General features: G+C 38.5%; 1 protein-coding gene across 4 annotated transcripts in view; it reads right to left on the minus strand.

The window, feature by feature from the left end:
- sik3 (SIK family kinase 3) overlaps positions 1–27,455 on the minus strand; it is a 344,954-nt gene that overhangs the window by 40,959 nt on the left and 276,540 nt on the right. For 2 of the 4 annotated variants that reach the window (XM_073030104.1, XM_073030103.1), the window contains exons 10-16: positions 22,504–22,581; positions 20,637–20,746; positions 19,423–19,579; positions 16,068–16,223; positions 13,997–14,070; positions 11,776–11,919; positions 1,903–2,065 (exon numbers count right to left, since the gene is read on the minus strand). In XM_073030104.1, the coding sequence (XP_072886205.1) occupies positions 1,903–2,065; positions 11,776–11,919; positions 13,997–14,070; positions 16,068–16,223; positions 19,423–19,579; positions 20,637–20,746; positions 22,504–22,581 (882 nt within the window). The remainder of the gene's footprint in view (positions 1–1,902; positions 2,066–11,775; positions 11,920–13,996; positions 14,071–16,067; positions 16,224–19,422; positions 19,580–20,636; positions 20,747–22,503; positions 22,582–27,455) is intronic. The other 2 variants (XM_073030105.1, XM_073030106.1) reach the window with 2 other exon arrangements.

Genomic DNA, 27,455 nt, shown 5'->3' on the forward strand with positions numbered 1-27,455 from the left:
CTGGATTTATATGTAAGATAAATGAATGCTCTGATTTTCATTTCTGACAAAACAATAATCATCTAACATGTGCATCATAAAGTGTTTATAGTAAGTGCTTACTTCTGGTGTAATGTGACAATATTTTGCTTAATAATCAAAGGTAAACTGTATGAACAACCCTCAGTATTCACAAGTACTTTTCCCTATTTGTAGTTTAGGTTTCGCTATTTGTAAATGATCATGTAGTTGATCACAGTTCTTCATCATTTTCTTAAAGGAAAATAAATGATGGACAATCAATACTGTCATTGCCAGCAACCCCCAGATCATGAATTATGAGAGTAAAATTATCCAAGACTGCTGGTTAAAACAGTTTCTTTTCCATTTTCATTTTATCACATAAGTGAACAATTGTCAAGAAGCAATTGATTAGGGCCTGCACTTGATACCCATCATACCCATAGAAAATTCAAACAAAGCTTCAATTTCAGTAGGTTACATAATCAAGCTAATTGGTAAAAACTTCTACATATCCAAGCAAAGATACCTTCCTATCACAGGTATCCCATTCAAGGAATCCCACTTTGAGTATTTTCTTCAGCTGCAAATTTAGTTAAGAGATATTACTGAAAAATGAAATTCTTCTCCTTAATGGCATTGTCTTTTCCAAACAAGTTTATCTTCATGAGTAATCAAATGTTTAGCCTGGATAGCAGGGTGGATACAATAGTAGGGAGGCCATCTATTTAGGTAGTCAATATTCAATACCAGTATCTGGTCAGCATCTCTGAATATGTCCCACCTCTGGGCATTTACGGGCATGATGGTGCAGAATGAGCTTTCAGGGGGATTTAGATTTCAGATGACAAAGAAATTGGTGTTATTGTGGATCATAAGGTTAGCTAAGGTGGGATATAAATCAGGTGGAAAACTTGTTGAAGTGTTGGCAGATGGGATTTAATCCCAACAAGTGTGAGATGATGCAATTCAGGAAGACAAATGAGTAAGACAATTATGGACAATAAATGCAGGGCACCAAGAAATGTTCAAGAACTGAAGGACCTTGAGGTTCAAGTCCATAGTTCCCTAAAAGAGACACATTGGTAGATAGGCCAGTGAAGAAGGCATATGGCACATTTGCCTTCATAAATCAAGGTTTAGAATACAATGTTTAGGACACAATTTAACTTTTACAAAACACTGGTTAAACTACACTAGGAATATTGTGTGTAGTTCTGGTCAGTACACTATAACATGGGTTGCACTGGACAGAACAAAGGAAAATCATCAGAAGCAAAAACCAAGCAGCCACAGGTATTGATTGTTTTCAATCTCTTTTGTCTCCAGATTTAGCCAATTGGAAGATTTTAGTTGGGGGGGGGGGGGGGTGGAATTGAATAGACTAGATTTGTTTCTCTTTGAGCTAAGGAGGCTTGGGGTGACCTGATACAAGCATATAATATTATGAAAACCATAAATGTTAAATAATCAACATCATTTTTTCCATGGTAGGAATATCATAGGTTTAGAATGAGAGGAGGGAGTTGTAAAGGGTATATAAGGGTGGAGGGGGTGAAGGGGAGTTTTTTTAAAAAAACATTGTGAATGGTTGATATGTATCTGGAATGCCCAGCTCAAGATGTGGTGGAATCAGATTTCTATTTATTTTTATTTTTACAATTGATATCGTTAAGAGGCAGATAACAATTTGGACCTAACGAAGGCAAATTAAATAGTGTAAATGAGCAAAAGGTCAGCATGGGGCAGGCGGTCTAAAAGTCTGCATCATTCTCTGTGATTCTATGTCTGGGAATGGCTAATGAGATCAATTAAACTACTTCCAAGCCTCAGATCTTCAGGCAGCATTACTGCACCCTGGACTGCTCGACTTTTTCTAATCAGTGCTGTCTAATTGCTCACCTGCTGTAGCTGCTTAATGCTACTGTTTGTGTTTGTGCTTTTCTCCATTTTCTCTAGATGAGCTTTGAATGCCTGTATGCTAGCAGCACCATCTGAGAAACGACGAACTGGAGAGAACCTTTCAGTTGGAAGGTGCAGAGTGTTGGGGTCTTTATAGCAAACACTGCAAAACAGACACAATTTAGAAAATTAATAGGTTTGTGAAAGTGCAACAAATTAAACTCCATTTGCCACCTGAACCTCAAATTTGCATCAAGCACTGTTCCATTTTATAACTGTTTCAAGACAAGTCTTCTCAGATCTTTATGCAGCTCTTTCCAAACCCCTACACATGCAATTTCCATAATTTATTCCCAATTTATTTACTTTGCTCTGTGCAAACCTGCATTAATGAATTCACAAATGGTCAATATGTTGTGTTGCAGAAAGATTGAAATTGTCAAGTAAAAGTCGGGTAAAATATGTTTACGACTCATATTTCTTCTAAGATAAATTACTCATTTGAAATGTAAGCTACATCAAACAATGAAGAACACACTGGAGCAGTAGGACTGTAAGGTATGTGGTTTTCTTTTTATCCTTTTCTGCAGAACACTAATTTCATTCCCATAATCTATCTGATAAAGTAAACACTTCCATAGAGACACTTTCCAAGCGGTTACTTGTTACAAAGAAAGTGCTATATAAAGAGAAAACAACTTTAAAATAATGAATCAATTCACCAATCCACACCTCTGAAAGATACAATGATAGATATTTCTACTTCCCAGCATCACTAGAAGAAAATAATAGGTCAATTTATCCATTACACACTAAGAATTATTTTTTACCTAAAAAATGTCTTAGTGGATTTGTTTTATGTATTTAGTGATTATACTTTCACTTTCTGTAAAAATTTCATTCCGGCTGCAGCTGAACCACCTTAGCATTTGATGTTAGGCATGGTACCACCTCAAGAAGCAAGTATTTCTTAATTCAATCTTTGTATCAGCTGCTGTAAAGCTAAAAACATACAAATTCTAGCTTGCATGCTCTAAAATTAAAGGTAATATCGATGGTCTAAAAAACTGTATCACTCTCTTGGATGTTCACAAGAGACTTCATGGCTATCAGGCTGCAATGAAACCTGGTGGTCTAAACATATTATTACAAGCTGTCCTGATGTGACAACTACTTTTGAAAGTATCAGGAAATCAAGACTCTCACTTGATTGTACAGAATTATATGGTAGATTATTAAAAGTCTACTGTACTCCATAATGAGAAAATATTTTAATAATACAATATTATTGAGTTAGTGTTACTTATGAAAAATGCTGATTTTCAACAATAAACACTGCTCTTTTGTGGGTTCTTCACTGATCATTATGACCATTTAAATTAAGTTAATGAGCAAAACAATAATTTAATTTGTTGCTACTAAGTTTACAAAACACAGGAATTGTCAAATATAACAGCTGCTTGCACACTCAACACCAATGAGCATTACTTCTAGCATATTTGTTTTAGATTTATTGCTCTTAAAATAATAAGATTAAACTTCAGCATTATTTAAAGGGGAATTAAACAAAACAACTTGATAATTAAATATCTTGAAATTAACACAAATAATGAAACATGATCACAGGACTGATTATAAGATTACAAAACCTAACCATATATTAAAAAAATACCCAACTCATGTCATCTGAATTACAATTTCAAGATTTTCTCACAAATGAACAAAAAAGTTAGCTTTAGGATCAAGGGTTAAAAGATAAGAATCTTGATATCCCCGCTGTTTCTGTTGAATCACTAAGTAAAACTCCCAATTCCTGCAAAGCCACTGAATTGCACTGTAGATGGGAATTTGTTGCTATTAACAGCTTCCATATTTTATCAATTATCTCCTTTACTGAGAACTCCAGTGTAACAGCAATCATGTGGTTTATGTAAATACTGATTGTAAACTACATTTAAGTGTGTGCTTTCAGATTTTAGTTCTGTTAATCTGTTGCATTACAGTGCCTATAAAAAGTATTCATCCCCTTGCAAGTTTTCATGTTTTATAACATTGAATCACAGTGGATTTAATTTGCAAACACGAGGAAATCTGCAGATACTGGAAATTCAAGCAACACATACAAAATGCTGGTGGAACGCAGCAGGCCAGGCAGCATCTATAGGAAGAAGTACAGTCGAGTTTCGGGCTGAGACCCTTCGTCAGGATTTAATTTGGCTTTTTTTGACACTGATCAACAGAAAAAGACCATCGTATCAAAGTGAAAACAGATCTCTACAAAGATCTAAATTAATTACAAATATAAAACATAAAATAATTGATTGCATAAGTATTCACCCCCTTTAATATGACACACCGAATTATCACTGGTTTTAGAAGTCACATAATTAGTTAAATGGAGATCACCTGTGTGCAGTCAAGCTGTTTCAGTTGACTATAGTTAAAAAAAATGCACCTCATCTGGAAGGTCCAACTGCTGGTGAGTCAGTATCCTAGCAAAAACTACACCAGGAAGACAAAAGAACACTCCAAGCAACTCTGTAAAAATGTTATTGAAAAGCAGAAGTCAGGAGATGGATAAAAGAAAATTTCCAAATCACTGAATATCCCTTGGAGTACAGCTAAGTCAATCATCAAGAAATGGAAAGAACATGGCACAGTCGTATATCTACCTAGAGCAGGCCGTCCTCAAAACTGAGTGACCGAGCAAGAAGGGGACTAGTGGGGAAAGCCATCAAGAGACCCAAGACAACTCTGGAGGAGTTACAAGCTTCGGTGGCTGAGATGGGAGAGACTGCATACAACAACTGTTGAAAAAAACTCTCATGAAAACCAGAAGGCATGTGAGAGACTCTGAAGTCAGCTGGAAGAAGATTCTATGCTCTGATGAAACCTAAATTGAGCTTTTTGGCCTTCAGAATAAACGTGATGTTTGGCATAAGCCAAGCGCCGCACATCATCAAAAACACACCATCCCTACCACGAAGCATGGTGGTCCTTGCATCATGCTTGTGGGGATGTTTCACTGCAGCAGGCTCTGGAAGGCTTGTGAAGGTGGAGGGTAAAAGAAATGTAGCAAAATACAGGGAAAAATGGAGGAAAACTTGAAGCAGTCTGCAAGAGAACTGCGACTTCAGAGAAGATTTGTTTTCCGGCAAGATAGTGACCTCAGGCATAAAGCCAAAGCTACACAGGAATGGCTTAAAATCAACAAAGTTCATATCCTGGAGTAGCCAAGTCAGAGTCCAGACCTCAATCCAACTGATAATTTGTGGTTGTTCACTCACGATCCCTATGCAATCTGACAGGCTTGAACAGTTTTGTTAAGAAAGTGAGGGAAAATTGCGGTGCCCTGAAGTACAAAACTGATAGAGACCTCTCCACACAGATTCAAGGCTGTAATTACTGCCAAAGGTGCATCTTCTAAAATACTGACTTTAAGGGGGTGAGTAATTATGCAATCAATTATTTTGGGTTTAATTATTGGAATAAATTTAGATCAATTTGTAGAAATTTGTTTCACTTTGACATGTAAGTCTGTTTCTGTTGATCAGTGTCAGAAAAGCCAAATTAAATCCACTGTGATTCAATGTTGTAAAACAATAAAACATGAAAACTTCCCGGGGGGGGGGGGGGGGGGGGTAGGGGAATAGTTTTTATAGGCACTGTATATCTGATGAAATGGCAAATTTAGTAAAATTCTTGGCAACCACACTAAATACAAGTAAAATTCTAAGATAAGGTAAAATATATTTTCAAGCCCATTACTACATTACTTGGTTTTAAAAGTTGTACATAGAGTAGTATTAAATATGTGCAGTTATATAATCTCTTTTGCAAACCATTCTCCTCAGAGAATAGTACAACTATAGGATTACATGTGAACCTGCAGTTAATCATGGGCATACCACTTAACCTGTAGAAAACATCATTTGTGAAATGCTAAGTGGCTGTTTTTCTCAATGAGAGTGACTATTATCTTTGGGATTTCTATGGCCTTTCCTTTCCCATTTCTGTAATCTACATATAACCAGGTATCCAATTCTGGCATATGGCACTTTTCTCTCTTCAGTTGCTCCACTGCTGACAAAGTAGTCCGTTGACAAGGCCTTAAAGTTTGGAAGTTTTCTGTTTAAACTATTCCACCTTCATACATCTCCTTCAGAAAGCTACCATACTGACCAAGTTTTGGGTCTCTTTCAGCAAATATATGCACCTGTCAAATTTGAGCTGACAATTTTCCTTGAACTGTTTAACAATATCAACAGTACTATATAAATGCAATTACAAACAAGAGAAAATCTGTAGATGCTGGAAATCCAAGCAACACACAAACAATGCTGGAGGAACTGCAAGCTGTTTCTGCAATAGAATGTTGATAACTAATATTAAAATAAGACTAAATTACAAGTATTTATCCTCAAATAGCAAATGGTAAAACTACATACATTAAAATTGTGAGGAATGTCAAGATACAGGAAAACAAATAAAAACTAGATTTTGAAAGTAGTCAGCAAGTCAGCCAGCAACTGTGAAAAGCAAACAAAATTGATGTATCTGATTGATGAACTTTCATCATAAACTGAAAAATTGAGATGAAACAAGTTTTAAGATGCAGAGAAACAGCAGAGGTAATTTAAGAAATGAGAAGGAATATTTGTGACAGGGTAGAAGATACAAATGACGAAGATTAAGTGAGAAAAGTAAAAACATAAAAAAGATCAATCTAAAGATGTAACACTTGGCAATATCAGAATCATTAGAAGAACCTGTTTAATTCAGTCTTGAGTTAGGAAAGATGTACTACATTAGTTAAAAAATGAAGTGACTTCCTCACACTTTACATTAAATAGTATTGGAGTAGCGTTGAAAGCCAAGGACAGAGAGGCCAGTGTGTGAGCGAACTAGAGGAAATAACGAAATTAAATATAGTCAGTTGCTGCAATAGTTCAAAAATATTGTATGTATTGCAGCAAGGGTTACAAGGAGTAATGACTCTATAATATTTCAAAACAGCCCCACAGGACCAGCTCAATTCTCCAAGCTGAGATTAACTTGATCATTGACACTGAAGTGATGATCTACTTCCACCCCCCCCCCCCCCCATTGCCCTCCATAACATTATTCTGAAATAATTTTCCTTTGCTCATTATTGAGGGGAAAGGGAGGGGAAGAGGTGCACTCTGAGTAAAACAAAGTCTTTCATTCCTACATAGTAAAAAGAATCTGGGCCACCATTCTTACCCATTAACCAAAAAAGTCAGGCTTGACACTTAGACACGAGGAAATCTGCAGATGCTGAAAATTCAAGCAACACACACACAATGTTGGTGGAATGCAACAGGCCAGGCAGCATCTATAGGAAGAAGTACAGCTGACATTTCTGGCTGAGACCCTTCAAGGGTCTCGGCCCAAAACGTCGACTGTACTTCTTCTTATAGATGCTGCCTGGCCTGCTGCGTTCTACCAGCATTTTGTGTGTGTGACTTGACACTTATCTCTCTCCCATACCTTTCCCCACCAAAGTGGGCATAGGTGACTTCAACCACTGACGTGTCTGCAGCATTACCAGTACTCTCAGACTAATTCATTTACCCTGACTTTTCATGAGCACAGTCAAGGGAGATTCACTAATACCATCGTGTACAGAGAGAAGTTCTTAACAACTTTAGTGACTGAGGCTGTGAATACAGTGGATTTTAATTATGCTGTCAGGAGAGAATCAGAGATCTGGATTAAAGATCCTGTGACATGAATCTCATCTCAGCAAATGGGGAATTTAAAGTCAATTTACAAAGTAGGTCTGGAATAAAAAATCTATTATCATTAATAGTGATCATGAACCTATCAGGTTTTGTAAAAAGTCATCTTGTTCACAAAATGCCCTTCAGGGAAGGAAACACGTTTCCCTTACCAGACCTGGTCCATACATAACAACACACACAAATGCTGGAGAAACTCAGCAGGTCAGGCAGCATCTATAGAGGGGAACAAACAGTTGACGTTTCAAGCTAAGACTATTCATCAGGTCTCTTATGTTTATGGTTCATATAACTGCAAACTCCCAATAATGTAGTTGACTTTTAACCACCCTCTGAAATAGCAGTCCGGATGAACAATAAAAGTTTTACTTGCCAGTGAAGGCCACATCTTGAAAATGAATAAAACACAAAAGAGCAAAATAAAAAATTTCCATTGATTTAATCAGGTTTTCATAAAATGTGAAAATTGAAAACAATGATTACTATTAGGTTTTGTCCTTAAGTGATAGGTTATGTTTACAAATGTAATTTCTTAGCATGTAGTTTTGGAAATATTTCCTCTTGTCTAATCCTACCCTGAAGCTTCAATAATTTTTCCACTATTATTTCATTCGGTGGTTTTCATTGGAATCTTAGCACAAAAGGCCATGTGAAATACTGTGTCTGTGCCCATGCTTCCTCCACAATGAAGTGATCTAACCTCATTCAGTTTCTGAACTCTTTTCTTACACCTCTTAATTTTCACTTTTGGATTTTTTCTTAAATGTTCTGACATAATCATTACCAAATGTGATTAATTATTACATTTCCTCCCTGTGTTAAGAATGGCCAACTTATGTACAACCTGTACACGTGAGCATTTGGAAGACCAGCAGTATGGATTTCATAGCTTCTGAGGGCTGCAGTGTGGGAACATAGCTCACAGCCACAATTCAGACTTACAAACCACTTGGGTTATAAACAGTTCATAGGAACGGTACCCTGTCATAACCTGGGGAGGACCTGTTACATTTTGCATTTTTTTTAAAATCTCCCCTTTATGCCACCAGCCCTTACCTTATGGGTAAGCTAAGAAATAACAAGAACTAAGTGCACACATGTGGTCAGTTGCACAAATTACTTAACAAGTAATGACCTATTAAGCTATTACTTGATTCCTCAAACTATTTTTAGTCTCTTCCATTTTCCACTTTCACAATATTCTGCGCCACAAAGGCTTAAGATCCTGAGAGGCAAGATATATGAACATTTGGAGAGGCATAATATGATTAGGAATAGTCAATATTGCTTTGTCAAAGGCAGGTCGTGCCTTACAAGCCTGATTGAATTTTTTGAGGATGTGACTAAACACATTGATGAAGGTAGAGCCGTAGATGTACTGTATATGGTTTTAGCGAAGTATTTGATAAGGTACCCCATGCAAGGCTTATTGAGAAAGTAAGGAGGCATGAGATCCAAGGGAACATTGCTTTGTGGATCCAGAACTGGCTTGCCCACAGAAGGCAAAGAGTAGTTGTAGACGGGTCATATTCTGCATGGAGGTCGGTGACCAGTGGAGTGCCTCAGGGATCTGTTCTGGGACCCCTACTCTTCATGATTTTTATAAATGACCTGGATGAGGAAGTGGAGGAATGGGTTAGTAAATTTGCTGATGACACAAAGATTGGAGGTTACAGCGGGACATTGATAGGATGCAAACATAAGAACATAAGAAATAGGAGCAGGAGTAGGCCATCCGACCCATTGAGCTTGCCCCGCTATTCAATAAGATCACGGCTGATCTGTCTGTAAACTCATCTCTATCTACCTGCCTTTTCCCCATAACCCATAATTCCCTTACTATGTAAAAATCTATCTAACTATATCTTAAATATATTTAGTGAAGAAGCCTCAACTGTTTCCCTGGGCAGAGAATTCCACAGATTCACCACTCTCTGGGAACAACAGTTTCTCCTCATCTCCGTACTAAATCTTCTCCCCTGAATCTTGAGGCAATGTCCTTTAGTTCTAGTCTCACCTACCAATGGAAACAACTTTCCTACTTCTATCTTATCTATCCCTTTCAAAACTTTGTATGTTTCTATAAGATCCCCTCTCATTCTTCTGAACTCCAGAGAGTATAGTCCCAGGTGACTCAATCTCTCCTCATAGGTTAACCCCTTCATCCCTGGAATCAACCTGAACATCCTCTGCACTGCCTCCAAAGCCAGTATATCCTTCCTTAAGTATGTAGACCAGAACTGCACCAGTACACAAGGTGCAGCCTCACCAGTATCCTGTATAGTTGCAGCATGACCTCCCTGCTCTTGAATTCAATCCCTCAGGCAATGAAGGCCAACATTCTGTTTGCCTTCTTAATAACCTGTTGTACCTGCAAGCCAACTTTTTGCGATTCATGAACAAGCACTCCCAAGTCCCTCTGCACAACAGCATACTGCAGTCTTTCACCATTTAAATAATAATCTGCTCTGCTATTATTTCTTCCAAAGTGGATGATCTTGCATTTACCAACATTGTATTCCATCTGCCAGACCTTGGCCCACTCACTTAACCTATCTACATCCCTCTGCAGACTCTCCACATCCTCAGTACAATTTGCTTTTCCACTCAAAACTGGGCTGAGAAGTGGCAGATGGAGTTCAACTCAGGTTAAGTGTGAGGTGGTTCATTTTGGTAGGTCAACTATGATGACAGAATATAGTATTAATGGTAAGGCTCTTGGCAGTGTGGAGGATCAGCGGGATCTTGGGGTCCGAGTCCACAGGACACTCAAAGCTGTTACGCAGGTTGACTCTGTGGTTAAGAAAGCATACGGTGCATTGGCCTTCATCAATCATGGGATTGAGTTTAGGAGCTGAGAGGTAACGTTGCAGCTATATAGGACCCTGATCAGACCCCACTTGGAGTACTGTGCTCAGTTCTGGTCGCTTCACTATAGGAAGGATGTGGAAACCATAGAAAGGGTGCAGAGATTTACAAGGATGTTGCCTGGATAGGGGAGCATGCCTTATGAGAACAGGTTGAGTGAACTTGGCCTTTTCTCCTTGGAGCAATGGAGAATGAGAGGTGACCTGATAGAGGTGTATAAGATGATGAGAGGCATTGATTGTGTGGATAGACAAAGGCTTTTTCCCAAGACTGAACTGGCTTGCACGAGAGGGCACAGGGTTAAGGTGCTTGGAAGTAGGTACAGAGGAGATGTCAGGGGTTAGTTTTTTAATGCAAAGAGTGGCAAGTGCGTGGAATGGGCTGCCAGCGACGGTGGTGGAGGCGGATATGATAGGGTCTCTTAAGAGACTCCTGGACAGCTACATGGAGCTCAGTAAAATAAGAGGGCTATGGGTAACCCAAGGTAATTTCTAAGGTAAGGACATGTTCGGCACAGCTTTATGGGCCGAAGGGCCTGTATTGTACTGAAGGTTTTCTATGTTTCTAAACAACTAACACATTCCCTATGCTTGCTGCTCTGTAACTGGTTGTTAGAAGTTGGATGAGGACATTTTGGGATCCCGTGCTAAATGCCTCTCCAAAAGATTCAGCTGGATTAGAAACTTGCACTATGGATTGAAAAGAACTGTACAAAATATACATCCTTTTCTACCTAGACATGCCACTTGTGTATTAGAACATAGAATAGTACAGCACATTACAGGCACTTCGGCCCGCAATGTTGTGCCGACCGTCAAACCCTGCCTCCCATATAACCTCCCACCTTAAATTCCTCCATATACCTGTCTAGTAGTCTCTTAAAGTTCTCTAATGTATCTGCCTCCACCACTGACTCAGGCAGTGCATTCCACGCACCAACCACTCTCTGAGTGAAAAACCTTCCTCTAATATCCCCCTTGAACTTCCCTCCCCTTACCTTAAAGCCATGTCCTCTTGTACTGAGCAATGGTGCCATGGGGAAGAGGAGCTGGCTATCCACTCTGCCTATTCCTCTTAATATCTTGTATTAGCACTGAAAGATCAAGATAGGCATCTAGACAACTACTTTTTTCTTTTTAATGGGGCACAGGAGATCTCTCAAATCTATTCTACTTTCTCTGGAATGCTGAAATCAGCTAATATTGGAGGTTCAGACTCAGACCTCAATGCAAAAGCCACTCACCGGCTGTGCTGCTCAGGGTGAGGAACCCAGGCCCGTGAACGGATTGCCTGCTGCTGTCCCAGCTGCCTCTGCAAATCTAGGGGGACCTCAGCTGTAGGATTGGTCATTGCGAGAGTGTGGCGTTTAGACCTGTTAGCCAGATACCTGCAACACAAGTGTATATTTAAGTTGAAATTTATCTACATAATGTAATACTGCAGTCTAGTAGATAGAAAGCTATGGCTAAATTTAGTTTATAAATTTTCAATAACTATCTAATTTAATGTTACTTTTAAAAGCCATGTTAACTCTTTAAGGTAGAGTAGTATTTATTAAGGTTTATAAAGATAATTTCTTTGCACTAAGTAGGAGCATCAAGCATGCCTAGGGTTAGTTAATGATGAGAATAGATATAACTTATCATTGTTATCTGCCAGTTTCATTTATTTTATTGATTAACTTGATTTATGTGTAAGATATTATCAAATAAACTTTGTTTCTCTACAGGTTGTTTTGCTCTCAAAAGCAACTTGTGTAAGGCAGTGTTTCCGAAGCGAGCAAAGGCTAAATTATTTTTAGTCAGCAAGAACTGAGATAGATGATTTAAATAGAAAGCTATTTATTGGAACAGAACCCAAAAGCTGCCCAACAAGATAAAGCTCACAACAGTCCTTAAAGTGGCATATCATAAATAGAACTGATTTCTTCCTTATACAATTACTAAGCATTATCTGATCTCCCATGGCATTGCTCATGGTAAGCTACAATAGATACCCAGTTCCATGCATAATGTATTCTTATTGGAGAAATAAAGATAATTTGACCTTTTCTGCTCAGTACAGGTTCTTGAATGGAAATGATAGATATTTGACAATGTGATTAGTGTGCAAAAGTTGTTGGTTCATCAGGCTACAATAATTTTCCTTTTCTACATAACAATATTTAGATAACAACATTGAAAACACAGAGGGGCATCGTAAAGTGCTTCAGAGATGCACAAGCAAGAAAATAAGCACTAGGCCAAAAAGAGATCTTGAAAACACACCAAAAGATTGTTCAAAAAGGTAGATCATGTTAAAAAAAACTGCTTACTAAATGGTCCCCATTGTCCTTATCGTTGATTGGTAGAATTAATGCTATTAAGATGATTACTTTACCTAAATTTCTGTATCTACTTCAGGCGGTACCAAATTCATTTCTAAATCCTTTTTTGATATTATTAATTCGAACATTTCTTCATATATATGGCAGAATAAAAATCCTAGGTTAAGTAAGAAATATTTACTGAAATCAAAAAAGGAGGGTGGTTTGGCAATGCTGAATTTAAGATTCTATTATTGGGCAATTAATATTCGATATTTTATGTTTTAGACACAAGATCTGGATGAAATTCATTGTCCACGATGGGTGAACCTCCAGCGCAAGTCTGTACAGGGGTCTCATTGGCTTCTATCTAAGGAGCCTCGCTTCCCTTTGCACTTACTAAACTGAATAAACAAATGACTAATCCAATAACTAAACATACAATACGAATATGGTTTCAATTTCATAAATTTTTTTGGATTGAATAAATTTTTCCTATCAAGTCCTATTATATCTAATATTTTCTTCCAACCATCCAGAATTGATCAAGCTTTTCTTTTAAGGAGAACGAAGGGAATAAAGTGTTTTTGAGACTTATTTATGGATAACTGTCTCGTGTCTTTTGAACAGTTGTCTAATAAATATAGTTTGCCTAGATCACATTTTTCCAGATATTTACAGATTAGAAACTTCTTGAAAATTATTTTACTGGTATCACATCAAACTGAAATTACAGAAAAATGTAGATTTTAAGGAAGGGTAAAGAAAATGCTCCAAGGGCTTTAAAGAGAGGGCATGTCAAAATCTAGGCTACTGGATGTGAGTGAATTAAGGATGAATTGATAAAAGTCAGAGCCACAGAACAATATAAGACCAGGAAGGAATTTTTAAAAAAACTTAAGATGAGATGGACTTTGTATGCTGGAGAATAACAACAGAACACAGGATGAGTTGAAGTTTATGGAAGCTTGAGGTCAGAAGTAAGAACTCAAAAGTTGATTCCTAGGAATCATGAAGCAGTGGTTGATACTTTCAGCAGTTGATAGACTGAGGCAAAGCCAAGGCATGTAGAAGTAAACAGAACAGAACTAGGAATATTCAAGACATATTTCCTTCTGGGGAAAATCTTAAGGCTCAGCTCACCTGTACTGTTACATACCTTTGCACAGCTTCCTGGTCTGGCTCACCATCTGAGCCCTCCTCATCCACTGGTGTCACAACTGGCACAGCATGCTGTGAGAAAAATGAGTACATAGTGATATGCAAGGTATAGACAAACTACAAGGAAAAGGAATCAATAACTGTATATCCCTCACTCCTTGTCTAGTCAACCACTTGTCCAAATGCCTTTAAATATTGTAATTATATCCAATCCTTGCTCAGGCATAATTTTATAAAACTGTAAAGTTACCTATCAGTTTATGATACTTCAGTGAAAGTAAACCCAGTCAATCCAATCTCTCCCTAAAACAGCAGCACTCCATTCCAGGCAACATCATGGTGATTTTGTTTTTGGTTCTCTATTGCTACAATTCCCCTGTAGTATCACAACCAGAACTCCACATAGTACACTAAATGAAGTCTAACCAATGTCTTGTACAGCTGTAACATAACATCCTAATCTTATAATCTGAATAAGGTGAAACAAGTGTGCAACATTGCAACATAATTTTAAGGAGAAACATTGTCCTAAGAGAGGGGCACCATGGTGGCAAACAGTCTTGAGGAGCACATCAAGGTATTGGAAAGATCATGAATAAAGTACTGCAGTGAAAGACTTTAATTTACAAGATGATTAATTAAGTGACTTCTGTATATCAATGAATCAGTTAACAACTGCTCAATATGCTACCTACTGGCAAGGAAAGAACATCTCTTGAAATATTTTTAGTGACTCTAAATCAGGGGTTCCCAACCTGGGTCTATGGACCAATCGGTTAATGGTAAGGTCCATGGCATAATAAAGGTTGGGAACTTCTACTCTAAATAGATAGGTCAAGGCTATTTGTTTGTACAAGATAAATACTTTTAAAAAGTACACCAGCATTTCTAAATATGGTGGTACATGGTAGTAATAAAATATTTTACATTCTCTTACACTTTTCAACAAGGCAAATGCTCTAAGTGAAAACAAAGGAAATGTGCTTTCACAAGCAGATGAAAATTGCCACTATCCTGCTCATCAACAAATCTAATCACCATCTCAAATACCACATACAATTGCTATAAGCTGAGAAAATAAACAGATATTTTTAAGTTCCACCATGTTCCTAGCTGTGTAGATCTAACATTTTTATGTAAATAATAATACAAGCTCTTCCCGAGCAAACACACAAAATGCTGGAGGAACTCAGCCAGTCAGGCAGCACCTATAGAGGAGAATAAACAGTCAAAGTTTCAGGCTGAGACCCTTCATCAGGGTCACATCTTGGCTCAAAACACCATACAGCACTGCACCACAGAACCAGGTCCTTCTGCTCATCTAGTCCGAACCGAACTATTATTCTGGCTGGTCTCATCAACCTGCACCTAGGTCATAGCCCTCCATACCTCTCGTCCATGTACTTATGCAAACTTCTCTTGAATGTTGCAATAAAATCTGCATCCACCACTTCCACTGGTAGCATGTCCACACTCACACCACCTTCTGAGTGAAAGAGTTCTTTTTCAGTTTCCCTGAAACATTTCACTTTTCACTCTAAAGCTATGATCTCTAGTTCTAATCTTGCATAACCTCAATGGGAAAAGCCTCTTTCAATCTTATTGATACCTGTAGGTAAGCGACCAGAACTGCACACAATACTCCAAATCTGGCCTCACCAATGTCTTATAGAACTTCAACATAACATCCCATCTCCAGTTCTCAATACTGATTCATGAATGCCAGTGTGCCAAAAGCTCTCCTTACAACCCTATCTACTTGTGACACCATTTTCAAGGAGTTATGAATCTGCATTCCCAAATCCATCTGTTCTACAATACTCCCCTCTGCCCTACCACTCACCATGCAAGACCTATACTGGTTTGTCCTACCAAAGTGCAACACCTCACACTTGCCTGCATTAAATTCCATCTGCCATTTTTCAGCTCATTTTCTCAGCTGGTCTAGATCTTTGCTAGCTGTCCTCACTGTCCACTACACCTCAATCTTGTGTCATCTGCAAATCTACTGATCCAGTTTACCACAATTTCATCTGGATCATTGATATAGATGACAAAAAAAAACTTACTGGATTCATGGTGACCAAAGGTGAAGGGCCTCTTGGACGTTTTAGTAACTGCTGGGCGTGCAACTGGATGTTGGCTCCACCATCAGAAGCACGACGGCCGAGAGGTCCCATACCATTTAGCAATTGTAGAGTTGGAGGTTGAAGTAAGGACTGTTCCTTAAGAATTCAAAAGAGAGATGCAAGAACATATACACATCTACAGAGAATTAACATTCTGTTCACTGAATGATGGTAACTTCCTGACTAGAAACAGCAATAAACTATAGTAACTTACCTTAATTACCTTTTTTCAATAATAAATTTACATTAGTCGATGTGAGAATGAATGGGTGAATTGTGTAATTGGAAATCAATTCAATATCAGAACGGAAGGTAATAAAACACCACAGGAAGCAAAAGCAAAGAAACTGAGGACAAAAAGATAACAAAGATTACAAATTAAATGTATACAATGTATGCAAACTCTGGAACGTGGGTTATTGCGCCGTAGCTTTATTGCGTTCACTCTCCAGAGTGGCTGCATGATCTTGGCTTTACTAGAAGAGAGATCAAGTCAACCAGCATGGCTGTAGCTGAGGCAGCAGAGGCAGGATCATCATGGGTGTGGACTAAGTACGTCCAGAGGGGCAGATAGTCAGACAGTGTATCCATCTTTTGTAAACTCTTCAGTAGCTGCATAGATACCTGAAGAATAGACTATCTGTTAGATGGAAGCGACCAACAACTCTGATAGAGGCCGATGCCAAGTTGTTAAGCTCATCAGTGGGAGGTGGTGCTTTAGCACTGCTGGCCCACCACCTCGAGGGAGTCTTGATCATAAGCGGGCCGAAACTCCTGAAGACAGGTGGCAGATCAACTGATGATCCCACTGATGATAGCACAGGACAGTTAACATCTTAGTCCACGTGTATTTTCAATTCATTCTGCTTGGTTACACAGAGGAAGTTGCTCTGTCACTTGCTTTAAACGTTTTCAGTTACACTACTATCTCTGGAGAAACAAACTAACAGGATTCCAAAGGTTGCTTCAATCCAGCCAGAACATTATAGGCAATTAAGAGTCATTCATGCTAGTGGGTCAAGAGTTGCATTTCGGTCTTACAGCATGAGGATTGAAGTTTTTCTTCTATGATGGTCCTTCATGAATGCATGTATTAACAACGACCAGTAAATAATTCTCACTTATTAGTGCTAACATTTTATTGTGGATTTACTTAATTACTCGAATTCAAATTTCCAAGCTGCCCTTTTAAACTAATACCTTAGGTTTACAGCTTGGACCTCAAAATGCCATTCCAGTAACTTAACCAATAGGGCTACATTGAACTTGATTTAGCAGCTCTGAACTAAACAGCCCCAGGACTGCATCTTGCCATGCCCAATTTGGAAAGCGTGAAAGTGATTGTCTCTTAAAAATTATAAACATGATCTTAATCAATTAATATTTGTACATCACTACAAAACTGATCTGTGCTGAAAATACTGTAAATGTGATATGCACTCAAGCTCAACTTCTCTGATATTTGTTTTATACAAAGAAAATTACTAGCAATCAAAACATTTATAGGATGCTTCATTTTGGAAATGGGACATTTATCAAATTTGATTTATTAAAATTTCTGCCAATTAAAGGTCCAAAATCTATGCAGAAATACAGTTATTGGATTGTAATCTTTTTCTCTCTAGAAAGATGATCAAGTACTTCACCATTAAGAATGAAGTGGCGAGTTTTCATCTTGTATTATGAACTCATCATTTAGGTTGACATCTGCAATTATCATGTTTCTTTTTCTTCCCTAGAATTACTTCACTAACTAATATTCTTTGCAGTTTATTAGACAATAGGTCTTCCTTTGCAAGCGTGAAAGGAGTTGAGGAGTTTAATTCCCAGAATGTTTCCTACTTTTTATTGGGATAACTCTGGGAATCACTGCCCAATGACCATTTAATGAAAAGGAACATTGGGGGTGGTATTGAGAACCTCATGGCAAAGGAAGTACATTCCCTCACAAACTACCCTCTACACATCCCATCAGCCATAACCTTCTTCACCCTTGTCAGAGTCCGAGGTTCCCACACTGGTCTCACTAGTCACCTCAGAACCTTCAAAACCTGGGTGGAAGTCATTTCAATCCCAACATGAAAAAATCACGTTTATTCCTCTCATTTACACATAGTCACAAATTATTGATCCAAATTCCACAATTCAATGACTTTCATTTATTAAATCATTTATGAAACTGATATTTTAAGTTGTGTAATTTATACCTGAAAGCCCTGCACATACTTGTATTTCTAAGCTCCTCATAATGTCTATGTTGATTCCTGGATCTGTTCGCATGATGAGAGATTTCCATTAATTAAATTAATAATTTGCATGGAGTTAAGATGCCGTCAAGTGGCTGCCTCTTCAACCTTGTCTGCGAAAACAGCTTAAATTCCTCTCTTTAATGTCTCTCCCCCCACCCTCCTTCAAGGTGGATGGGGTTCTATCAAGGTCCCTGATCTGAAATGGCACTCTAAACTCCTTTTTCTCATGGCAGATGAGTTCCCGCTCCTGGAGTCCGCCAGCCAGCCGTTTTCCAACGTTCTCCAGGCGTGGCTTGAAAGATGGCACTTTTGGGGTGTGGCCCTGTGGATGAGCAATTCCAGGCTGGTGGTGCCAACTGAAGCATTGTGGGAGAAGGAACATCAGGATTTTGCTGCGGCGGATGTGCAGATGGAGGTCTCTGTAGTTGAGAGCTCACACTCTCTCTTACTCTCTCACTTTTGATGGTGGGGAGAGTTTGCTGCTGATTCTCGAGTCAGAGAATCTCAGAATAAAAAGTGATACGGCAGACTGTAACACCATAGCAGCGACTGTTAGTCTGCCCTTTCACAGTGACATATCTCTGCCCCTTGTGAGAGAGCCTGTGGCATGACAAACTGTTGGGTAAACAATAGTTTTTGCTGACTACAGATCATGGTCTCACTTTGGGTGCTTTGCTATTGCTTGGTGGGTGGTGGGGGGATAGGGGAGGTTGATGCTTTGCTGCTGCTTGCACGGGTGAGGGGGCTTTGGGGTTCTACTGTTTTTCTGTTGTTCATTCTATTGGGGTTCTTCTGGGTTTTTTTATGGATATCTGCAAAGACCAAATATTTCAGGTAGTATACTGTATACATTCTCTGATAATAAATAGAACCATTTGAAATCTTGTGACTGAGATTTCTGGTTACAGAATGTCTAGAGTCAACAGTGACAAATGGTTGGAGCTTCCAATGTGGGGACATGACTGATATTTGGCTCAGGGACTGTAGAGTATTCAGTTAAACCTCATCTATTACTTACTAATAAATTTTAAGTAGAGGCATCATACCTTGTACTCCAATTGTGTGGCTGGCTGTAAATTCTGCGTGGGAAGCATGTTCTGCATTAAATTAACATTTGGAACAACTTGCAGGAAAGGAGCCTGAGGCACGGTACGTGGAAAACCAGGCAGGTGGCATTTCTGCAGATCTTCTGGAACTTCAGTTCTGCATTATTAAACAACCAGAATTTTATTAATTATAATTAGCTTTATTATTTAATTTTAAATTATATTGAGCTTGCACAATAGTGGTAGCTTCATCAAACAATCTAGACATCGGGGTCAAAGAGTGAGCATCTGTAACTTGTTTTTCTACTATGATTTGAGGAGCGGGACGGGTCTGTGGAATCACGCTGGGTTTTATCATGTCCTTGTATTGCCTACCGATAAAAAAATTTGCTTCAAAGAATCTTTTGATTACAGTTAATCTTAGGAAACATATGCAATTTTCCACCTTCATAGCACTAGGTCTTCACATTCTGGCAGAGCACACTGATCTGATTATAACTGGAACCTTTCCATACACATTTTGTGCTGCACCAAGTTATGCTTTATCCACTACACCACTGGGGGCACTGTAACACCATCTTTTAAAACATGAAAGCTGCAAGTTTTCTAGCAAAACTGTTTAACTCTTAATTTATAAAATAACATAACAGAAGTTCAAAAAGTAGTTTTCAAATTGTGTATTCTATCCCCATTGTTCGAACTGTCCAGATCTTGAGAAATTCCAAGTATATCACATTTATGTATACCTGTTTATGCACTGAAGCTAATTCATATCCAAGGAAAGACAACCTCATTTACCTAATTTTCCAGTCAAGTGCAATTCCCATTCTATACAAATTCCTTTTCCCTTTCTTCTTGCTCTCTCAACCTCAGTTGCTGTACAATTTCTATATCTGCACAGAAGTTTCATTTGTATTGTTGAACATACATCTCCTAAAACATCAAGGAAGTCTAAAAGTAAATTTAAGATGCATATTGCATAAGGCTGTCATATTTGCTATATCCGAAAACAATAAATGAGGAATGAAATCACCTTTCCTCTCGCTAATATGTACTTTTGAATCTTATCACATTTCCCCCAAAAAAGAGCCAGTCAGTCTTTACTTTGGAATGACTACATTCAGTGTGGATTAAATTTAAATGTACAGCCATCCAATTTTATTTTTTATACGTACTGGTTCTGTAGACAAAATTACTAAAATGTTAGTACCAACCTAGGGTCAGCAACTCCAACAGTATGTCTTCTCATGGAGAGATATCGTGCCAACGCTTCTGGTGATGGCTCTTCACCTTCATCGCTATCAAGATTCATGTTGCCATCAGTCTAAGGAGGTAATGTAACATTACATGTGATAAGTGGCAATCATAACAAAATCCACTGGCATTATTCTCCTTCATCACAATCAAGCTGAATCTGATATTTCAATTCTAAATCAAATTTAGATTTGATGGAATAAAATCTCAATCTTAGTAAAGAATCTCTGAATCTATAAATTTTGTTAATAGGAGTTATTAATGCTTCAGAGATCCTCTCAAAATTCTATTCTAATTAAAAGTAATACAAGTAAACAAGTAAATTAAACAATTAGACAAAATCGTAAGAATGTAGCTTCTTGCAATGACTAACTTGGAAAATACCACGGCAATGGTAGTTTAATTGGAATTAGAATTATAAGAAATAATAATAATTTAGAAGATTTTGATTAATTTGTTTGTAAACCCATACCCAACCTAAAACTATATTAAGTTAACATTTAAAAAAATTTATAATATGCCTTATCAACTACACTGAAATGATGTGCAGGTATTATCCATTTTCAAAACTCTGCACTCCATTTCTTAAATAGTTAATAACATGCTTGGGTAGAAAATGTCTTTGCAGTGAGTAAGGTATGAACGAAAACCAAATATTCCCATTATAATATAATATAACTGATCATCACCTATTATAAAATCAAAACATTTTCGCATTAAAAAGGCCATGGCACCAAGAAACTAATGAATCTACTTGAGATATGTCAGACATAAAAATGTAAAATTCTTGGTACATAAAGAGAAAGCTAAAAAGGGATGAAGAAGATTTCTAAATTTCATCAAAGGCTGATGGTATCCAGCCAAGAACAGCATTTCTGCCACATTTAATAGCCCATGACAGAGTGGCAGTCACCTGCCTTAAACCACTGCAGTCCATATGAGTTACTCCCACATTGCTGTTAGGTATTTAATTCAGAACCTTGATCCAGTAATTAGGTAATTCCAATACATTTCCAAGTCAGATAGGGTGGGACACAGGAGGATAAGTTGCCAGGGATGACTTTCCCAAGTCTTGGCTATGGGAGAAAGGTGCCATAAAAGTTGTGTTGAGCTGGAAAGGGAATTTAGTACATGGTAAATACTGTTGTAATAGTACATTCTTACTGGAAGGATTTAACATACAAGTAGATGGATAAAGGATCAATTAAGCAGATGTATTGTTCTGGATGGTGCTGAAATTATTGAGTGTTAGAACAGCACTCATTCTGAAAATTAATGATTATTCTGTCACATTCCCTTTGTGTAGCTCGTAAATAAAGAAAATGTTTTGAGAAATCAAGTGAGTCATTCACTACAGAACATTCAGCCTCTAAACCCTTCCTGTCAAAGGCATTCATGAGACTGGTCTGGTCAAGATTTTGGGAATATTCCAATAATTTCATGACAAGAGGTGAGATGTTCATATGTCAGTTTTACTTTTTTTGTCAAAATCTAAAATTTTGGTCACTGGTTGATTCTACTGACGATCAATAAAAGAAACCTAACACATGTAATTGCTGTGTAACAAATATAAAGACATTTCAAATAAGGTAATCCATGACCAATAAACCTGTTTATTCATAACAGTGAAGCTTTGTGAATTTTTCATATTCTTTATACACATGAAAGAAAGAAACAAGCATTTCATCAAGATAACTCAATTAATTCTAAGATTTTTCAATATTATGCAAGTATGGGTAGCACTGGAAGAAAATGTTCAATGACTCAATAGCAGAGCAGTAAGTATTTATCATAAAACATCCAATGATGAAAACAGTCATGACTGACCTGCACTATCTGGTTCTCCGGATTGATGAGCTGTACCTGTGGCACATTCAGACTTAATGCGTTACCTGTCTGCTCAGTCTGGTTGATTGACCATAGGAAAAACAGAAAAGAAGAAGTCAGTTCCTCCACACTGTAAACCTCTACATGAAAGTAAAACTATTTCATATCTAAAGACTTCAGTTCAGCTACCTGTGAAAACACTAGCTTTAAGGTACAATGGACAGATAACAACTGGACAATGATGAACAAGGCACCAATGCAGTCCACAAAAAAGGCAAGGACTTATGACTTTAAATGGCACAAAGGAAGAGTACGATTGATAAAGTTAAAAAAAAACTCAGTGAAAAGAAAACAAATACTCTTTTACAAAAGAACAATGCTGACAAACAGTAAGTATATATAACTCAGTGTATAACTCAGTCAAGGTAAAATACTTGGTATGCTCCCTCACCTGTGCCCCTCTGACCCTCAACACAGGTGCCCCTCAGGGCTGTGTCCTAAACCCCCTCCTTTACTCTCTGTATACTCATGACTGTGTCACCACCCACAGCACTAATCTGCTAATTAACACGTACAAACAAGCTGGATGAACTCAGCAGGTCGGGCAGCATCCGTGGAAACGAGCAGTCAATGCTTCGGGCCGAGACCCTTTGTCAGGACTGAAGAAGGAGGGGGCAGGGGCCCTAAAAAGAAGGTTTGGGGCACAAGTGAAGTGTTGCCTCACCTGGAAGGACTGTTTCCCTCCGCAACTGCTTGGTCCACACGTCCCTCCCCATAGATCTCCCACCTGGTACTTATCCCTGCAAGCGTAAGTGCTACACTTGTCCCTACACCTCCTCTCTTACCACCATTCAGGGCCCCAAACAGTCCTTCCAGGTGAGGCAACACTTCACTTGTGAGTCTGCTGGGATCATCTATTGCATCCGGTGCGGACTCCTCTACATTGGCGAGACCCGACGCAGATTGGGGGACTGCTTCATTGAGCACCTCCGTTCCATCCGCCACAACAGACAGGATCTCCCAGTTGCCACCCATTTCAACTCTGCTTCACATTCCCATTTGGATATGTCCATACATGGCCTCCTCTACTGTCATGATGAGGCCAAACTCAGGTTGGAGGAGCAACACCTCATATACCATCTGGGTAGTCTCCAGCCCCTTGGTATGAACATCGAATTATCCAACTTCCGGTAATTCCCTCCCTCTCCCTTCTCCCACCCCACTTTCACTCTGCCTCCTCTTCCAGCTGCCTATCACCTCTCTCATGATTCTGCCTTCTTCTACTACCCATAGTGCTTTCCCCTTACATTCCTTCTTCACCTCTCCTGCCTATCCCCTCCCTGCTTCCCCTCCCCCACCCCTTGACTTTTCCTCTGATTGGTTTTTCACCTGGCACCTTCCACCCTCTCCCTCCTTCTTCAGTCCTGATGATGGGTCTCGGCCCGAAACGTTGACTGTTCGTTTCCACGGATGCTGCCCGACCTGCTGAGTTCATCCAACTTGTTTGTACTTGTTGATTTGACCACAGCATCTGCAGTATACTTTGTGTTTAATCTGCTAATTAAATTTGCTGATGACACTACACTGATTGCCCTAATCTCAAATAATAACGAGGCAGCCTACAGAGAAGAAGTCATCATCCTGACACAGTGGTGCCAAGAAAACAACCTCTCCCTCGATGTCGCAAAAACAAAGGAGCTGGTTGTGGACTACAGAGGGAATGGAGACAGGCTAACCCCTATTGACATCAATGGATCTGGGGTCGAGAGAATGAACAGCTTTAATTTCCTCGGCATAAACATCACCGAGGATCTCACAAGATTACATATCAGATGTGTGGTGAAAAAGGCACAACAGCGCCTCTTTCGCCTCAGACAGTTGAAGGATTTTGGTATGGCCCTCCAAATCCTACGAACTTTCTACAAGGGCACAATTGAGAGCATCCTGACTGGCTGCATCACTGCCTGGTATGGGAACTGTACTTCCTTCAAATGCAGGACTTTGCAGAGAGAGTGGTGCGGACAGCCCAGAGCATTAGTACCGTAGATGTAACTTCCCACTATTCCGGATATTTACAAAGACAAGTGTGTTAAAAGGGCCCATTAGGATCACTGGGGACCGGAGTCAACCCAACCACAAACTGTTTCAGCTGCTACCATCCGGGAAACGGTACCGCAGCATAAAAGCCAGGACCAACGGGCTCTGGGACAGCTTCTTCCACCAGGCCATCAGACTGCTTAACTCATGCTGACACAACTGTATTTCCATGCTATATTGACTATCCTATTGTACATAACGTTTATTATGAATTACTACAAATTGCACATTGAACATTTAGACAGAGACGTAACATAAAAAATTTTACTCATGTATATGAAGGATGTAAGCAATAAGGTCAATTCCAATTCAAAATAGTACAAAATTTGCAAAGTAGAAACAGTCTTGGAAAGAAAATTATGTGTGGAATTGCTGTATGTGATTCCTCACATAATTATACTCGAAATAACCTAATATCACACAGAAGTTGCACTAAAAGGGCTACACATCTGTCTTGCAACAATATCCAAGCATTAATAGTAAGAAAATAGAAACTTCTCACAGGAATAAATTAAATGAGTACTTGTACAGCAGATATTCAGAATTATATTTATTCAAACTTACCTCATTCATTAACCTAAAATATAATTAAAAATGTTTAAGGTAAAACCAATAAAAAAGAATGTACGTCTGCTTAACTTAAAGTTCACAATGTACATGCAAGACCACAGATAAGCTGGTTTAATTAATGGTACCATGCCAAAAAATAAAACAATACCTAACTTTAAAAAAGGGTACAATATAAAGATAAATCATAAAGATAGATCAAAGCTTTACATGCTGAAATGCCTAAGGTATTGATGGAACAGATAAGGTACAGTAGTACGTCATTTTACAGTGAGAAAGAAAGCAATAATGATAGAACCAAATGAAAATTTTAATTTAAAGGCTTAAATTTAAACATAATAAAAACTTTTACATTTTTAAAAACTTTTTAAATAAAGTACTAATTTGCTGAGCTTCTGATGATTTAAATGCCTTTTTCCCCCAAAGTTGCTATGCTCTTATGACACAACATTCCCAGACATATTGGTAGTTAAGTCTACGGCCATCTGCTATTTTGTAAATAATACGTTTCACGGACAGAAAAATTAATTGTTTTGTCAAGGTCCTTCATTATAAAAGAAATGAACCACACCAAAACTTTATATCTGGCATATGAAACTATCAGATATTATTTATGTCTGACATGTGACAGTACACTTATTCTTTTAATGACACAAAATTAAGCCACACAACCAAATATTACTTTAATCAAACGGCACAAAAGCACCTCAGTTGTCATGGTTGAGCTGTACCTCTCTTTATTTTAGAAAACTGTTTCAAAAAGCAAAAGGAAATTGCAGATGCTGTAAACTTTAAATAGACACAGCAAATACAGGAAAGACTCAGCAAGAGTGGTCAGGCGATGTCTGAAAAGAGAAAGCCAGAGTTAATGTCTCATGATGATGACCTTTCATCAACTCTGATTCTGTGAGGTCACTGACCTGAAATCTTAACTCTGTTCCTCTTTCAACAGATGAGTGCCTTACCTGCTGAATCTTGCTCAAATTTTTGTTTTCATTATTGATTTTTTGCACATTGATGGCTGTACAATGACTTTGCATCATAAAAAACACTAATATAGGAATTATGTCTTAGCAATATGAAATAATAAAACACCTTAAGTCAATTGGTTGGATCCAAACAGGGAGTGAATTCAAAAATCAGAGGTGCAAAGGGACTTGGGAGTTCTAGTACAAGATTCCTTAAATGTTAACTTGAAGGTTGAGTTGGTAGTAATGAAGGAAAAAGCAGTGTTAGCCTTCATTTTGAGAGAATATAAAAGGGAGGATGTAATGTTGAGACTTTATAAGGCATTGGTCAGACCGCATTTGGGGTATTGTGAGCACTTTGGGTATATTTAAAGTTCTTGATTAGTAAGTATGTCCAAGGTTACAGGGAGAAGGCACGAGAATGGGGTTGAGAAGGATAATACATCAGCCATGATGGAATGGCATAATGGACTCAATGGGCTGAATGGCGTAACAGGAAGAAATCCATCAATGATCACAAACACCTGTGAGGGAACTAGCCGCTTTTATCCTTACATACCAATATTTGGTTTCAAATACCAGAGAAACTGAAGGTGTTGAAATAACTAATGGGGCACAATCATTACATTGTTAAGACTAGCAACCAGAGGACTGATTATTAATCCAGAGGAGAGTCTGAATTTATATGAAAGTTCAAGTATAGAATCATAGAAAACCTACAGCACAATATAGGCCCTTCAACCCACAATGCTGTGCCAAACATGTAGTTACTTTAGAAATTACCTAGGGTTACCCACAGCCCTCTATTTTTCTATGCTCCAGGTACCTTTCCAGGAGTCTCTTAAAAAGACCTATCATATCTGCCTCCACCACCGTTGTCTGCAGCCCATTCCACGCACTCACCACTCTGCGTAAAAATCTTACTCCCGACATCTCCTCTGTACCTACTTCCAAGCACCTTCAAATTGTGCCCTCTCGTGTTAGCCATTTCAGCCCTGGGAAAAAGCCTCTGACCATCCACACAATCAATGCCTCTCATCATCTTATACACCTCTGTCAGGGTCACCTCTCATCCTCCATTGCTTCAAGGAGAAAAGGCCCAGTTCACTCAACCTATTCTCATAAGGCATGCTCCCCAATCCAGGCAACATCCTTGTAAATCTCCTCTGTACCCTTTCTATAGTTTCCACATCCTTCCTGTAGTGAGGTGACCAGAATTAAGCACAGTACTCCAAGTGGGGTCTGACCAGGGTCCTATATAGCTGCAACATTACCTCTCGGCTCTTGACTCAATCCCACGGTTGATGAAAGCCAATGTAC

This window comes from Hemitrygon akajei, chromosome 26 (genome assembly GCF_048418815.1).
Source record: "Hemitrygon akajei chromosome 26, sHemAka1.3, whole genome shotgun sequence".
In the NCBI taxonomy this organism is placed as follows: Eukaryota; Metazoa; Chordata; class Chondrichthyes; order Myliobatiformes; family Dasyatidae; genus Hemitrygon; species Hemitrygon akajei.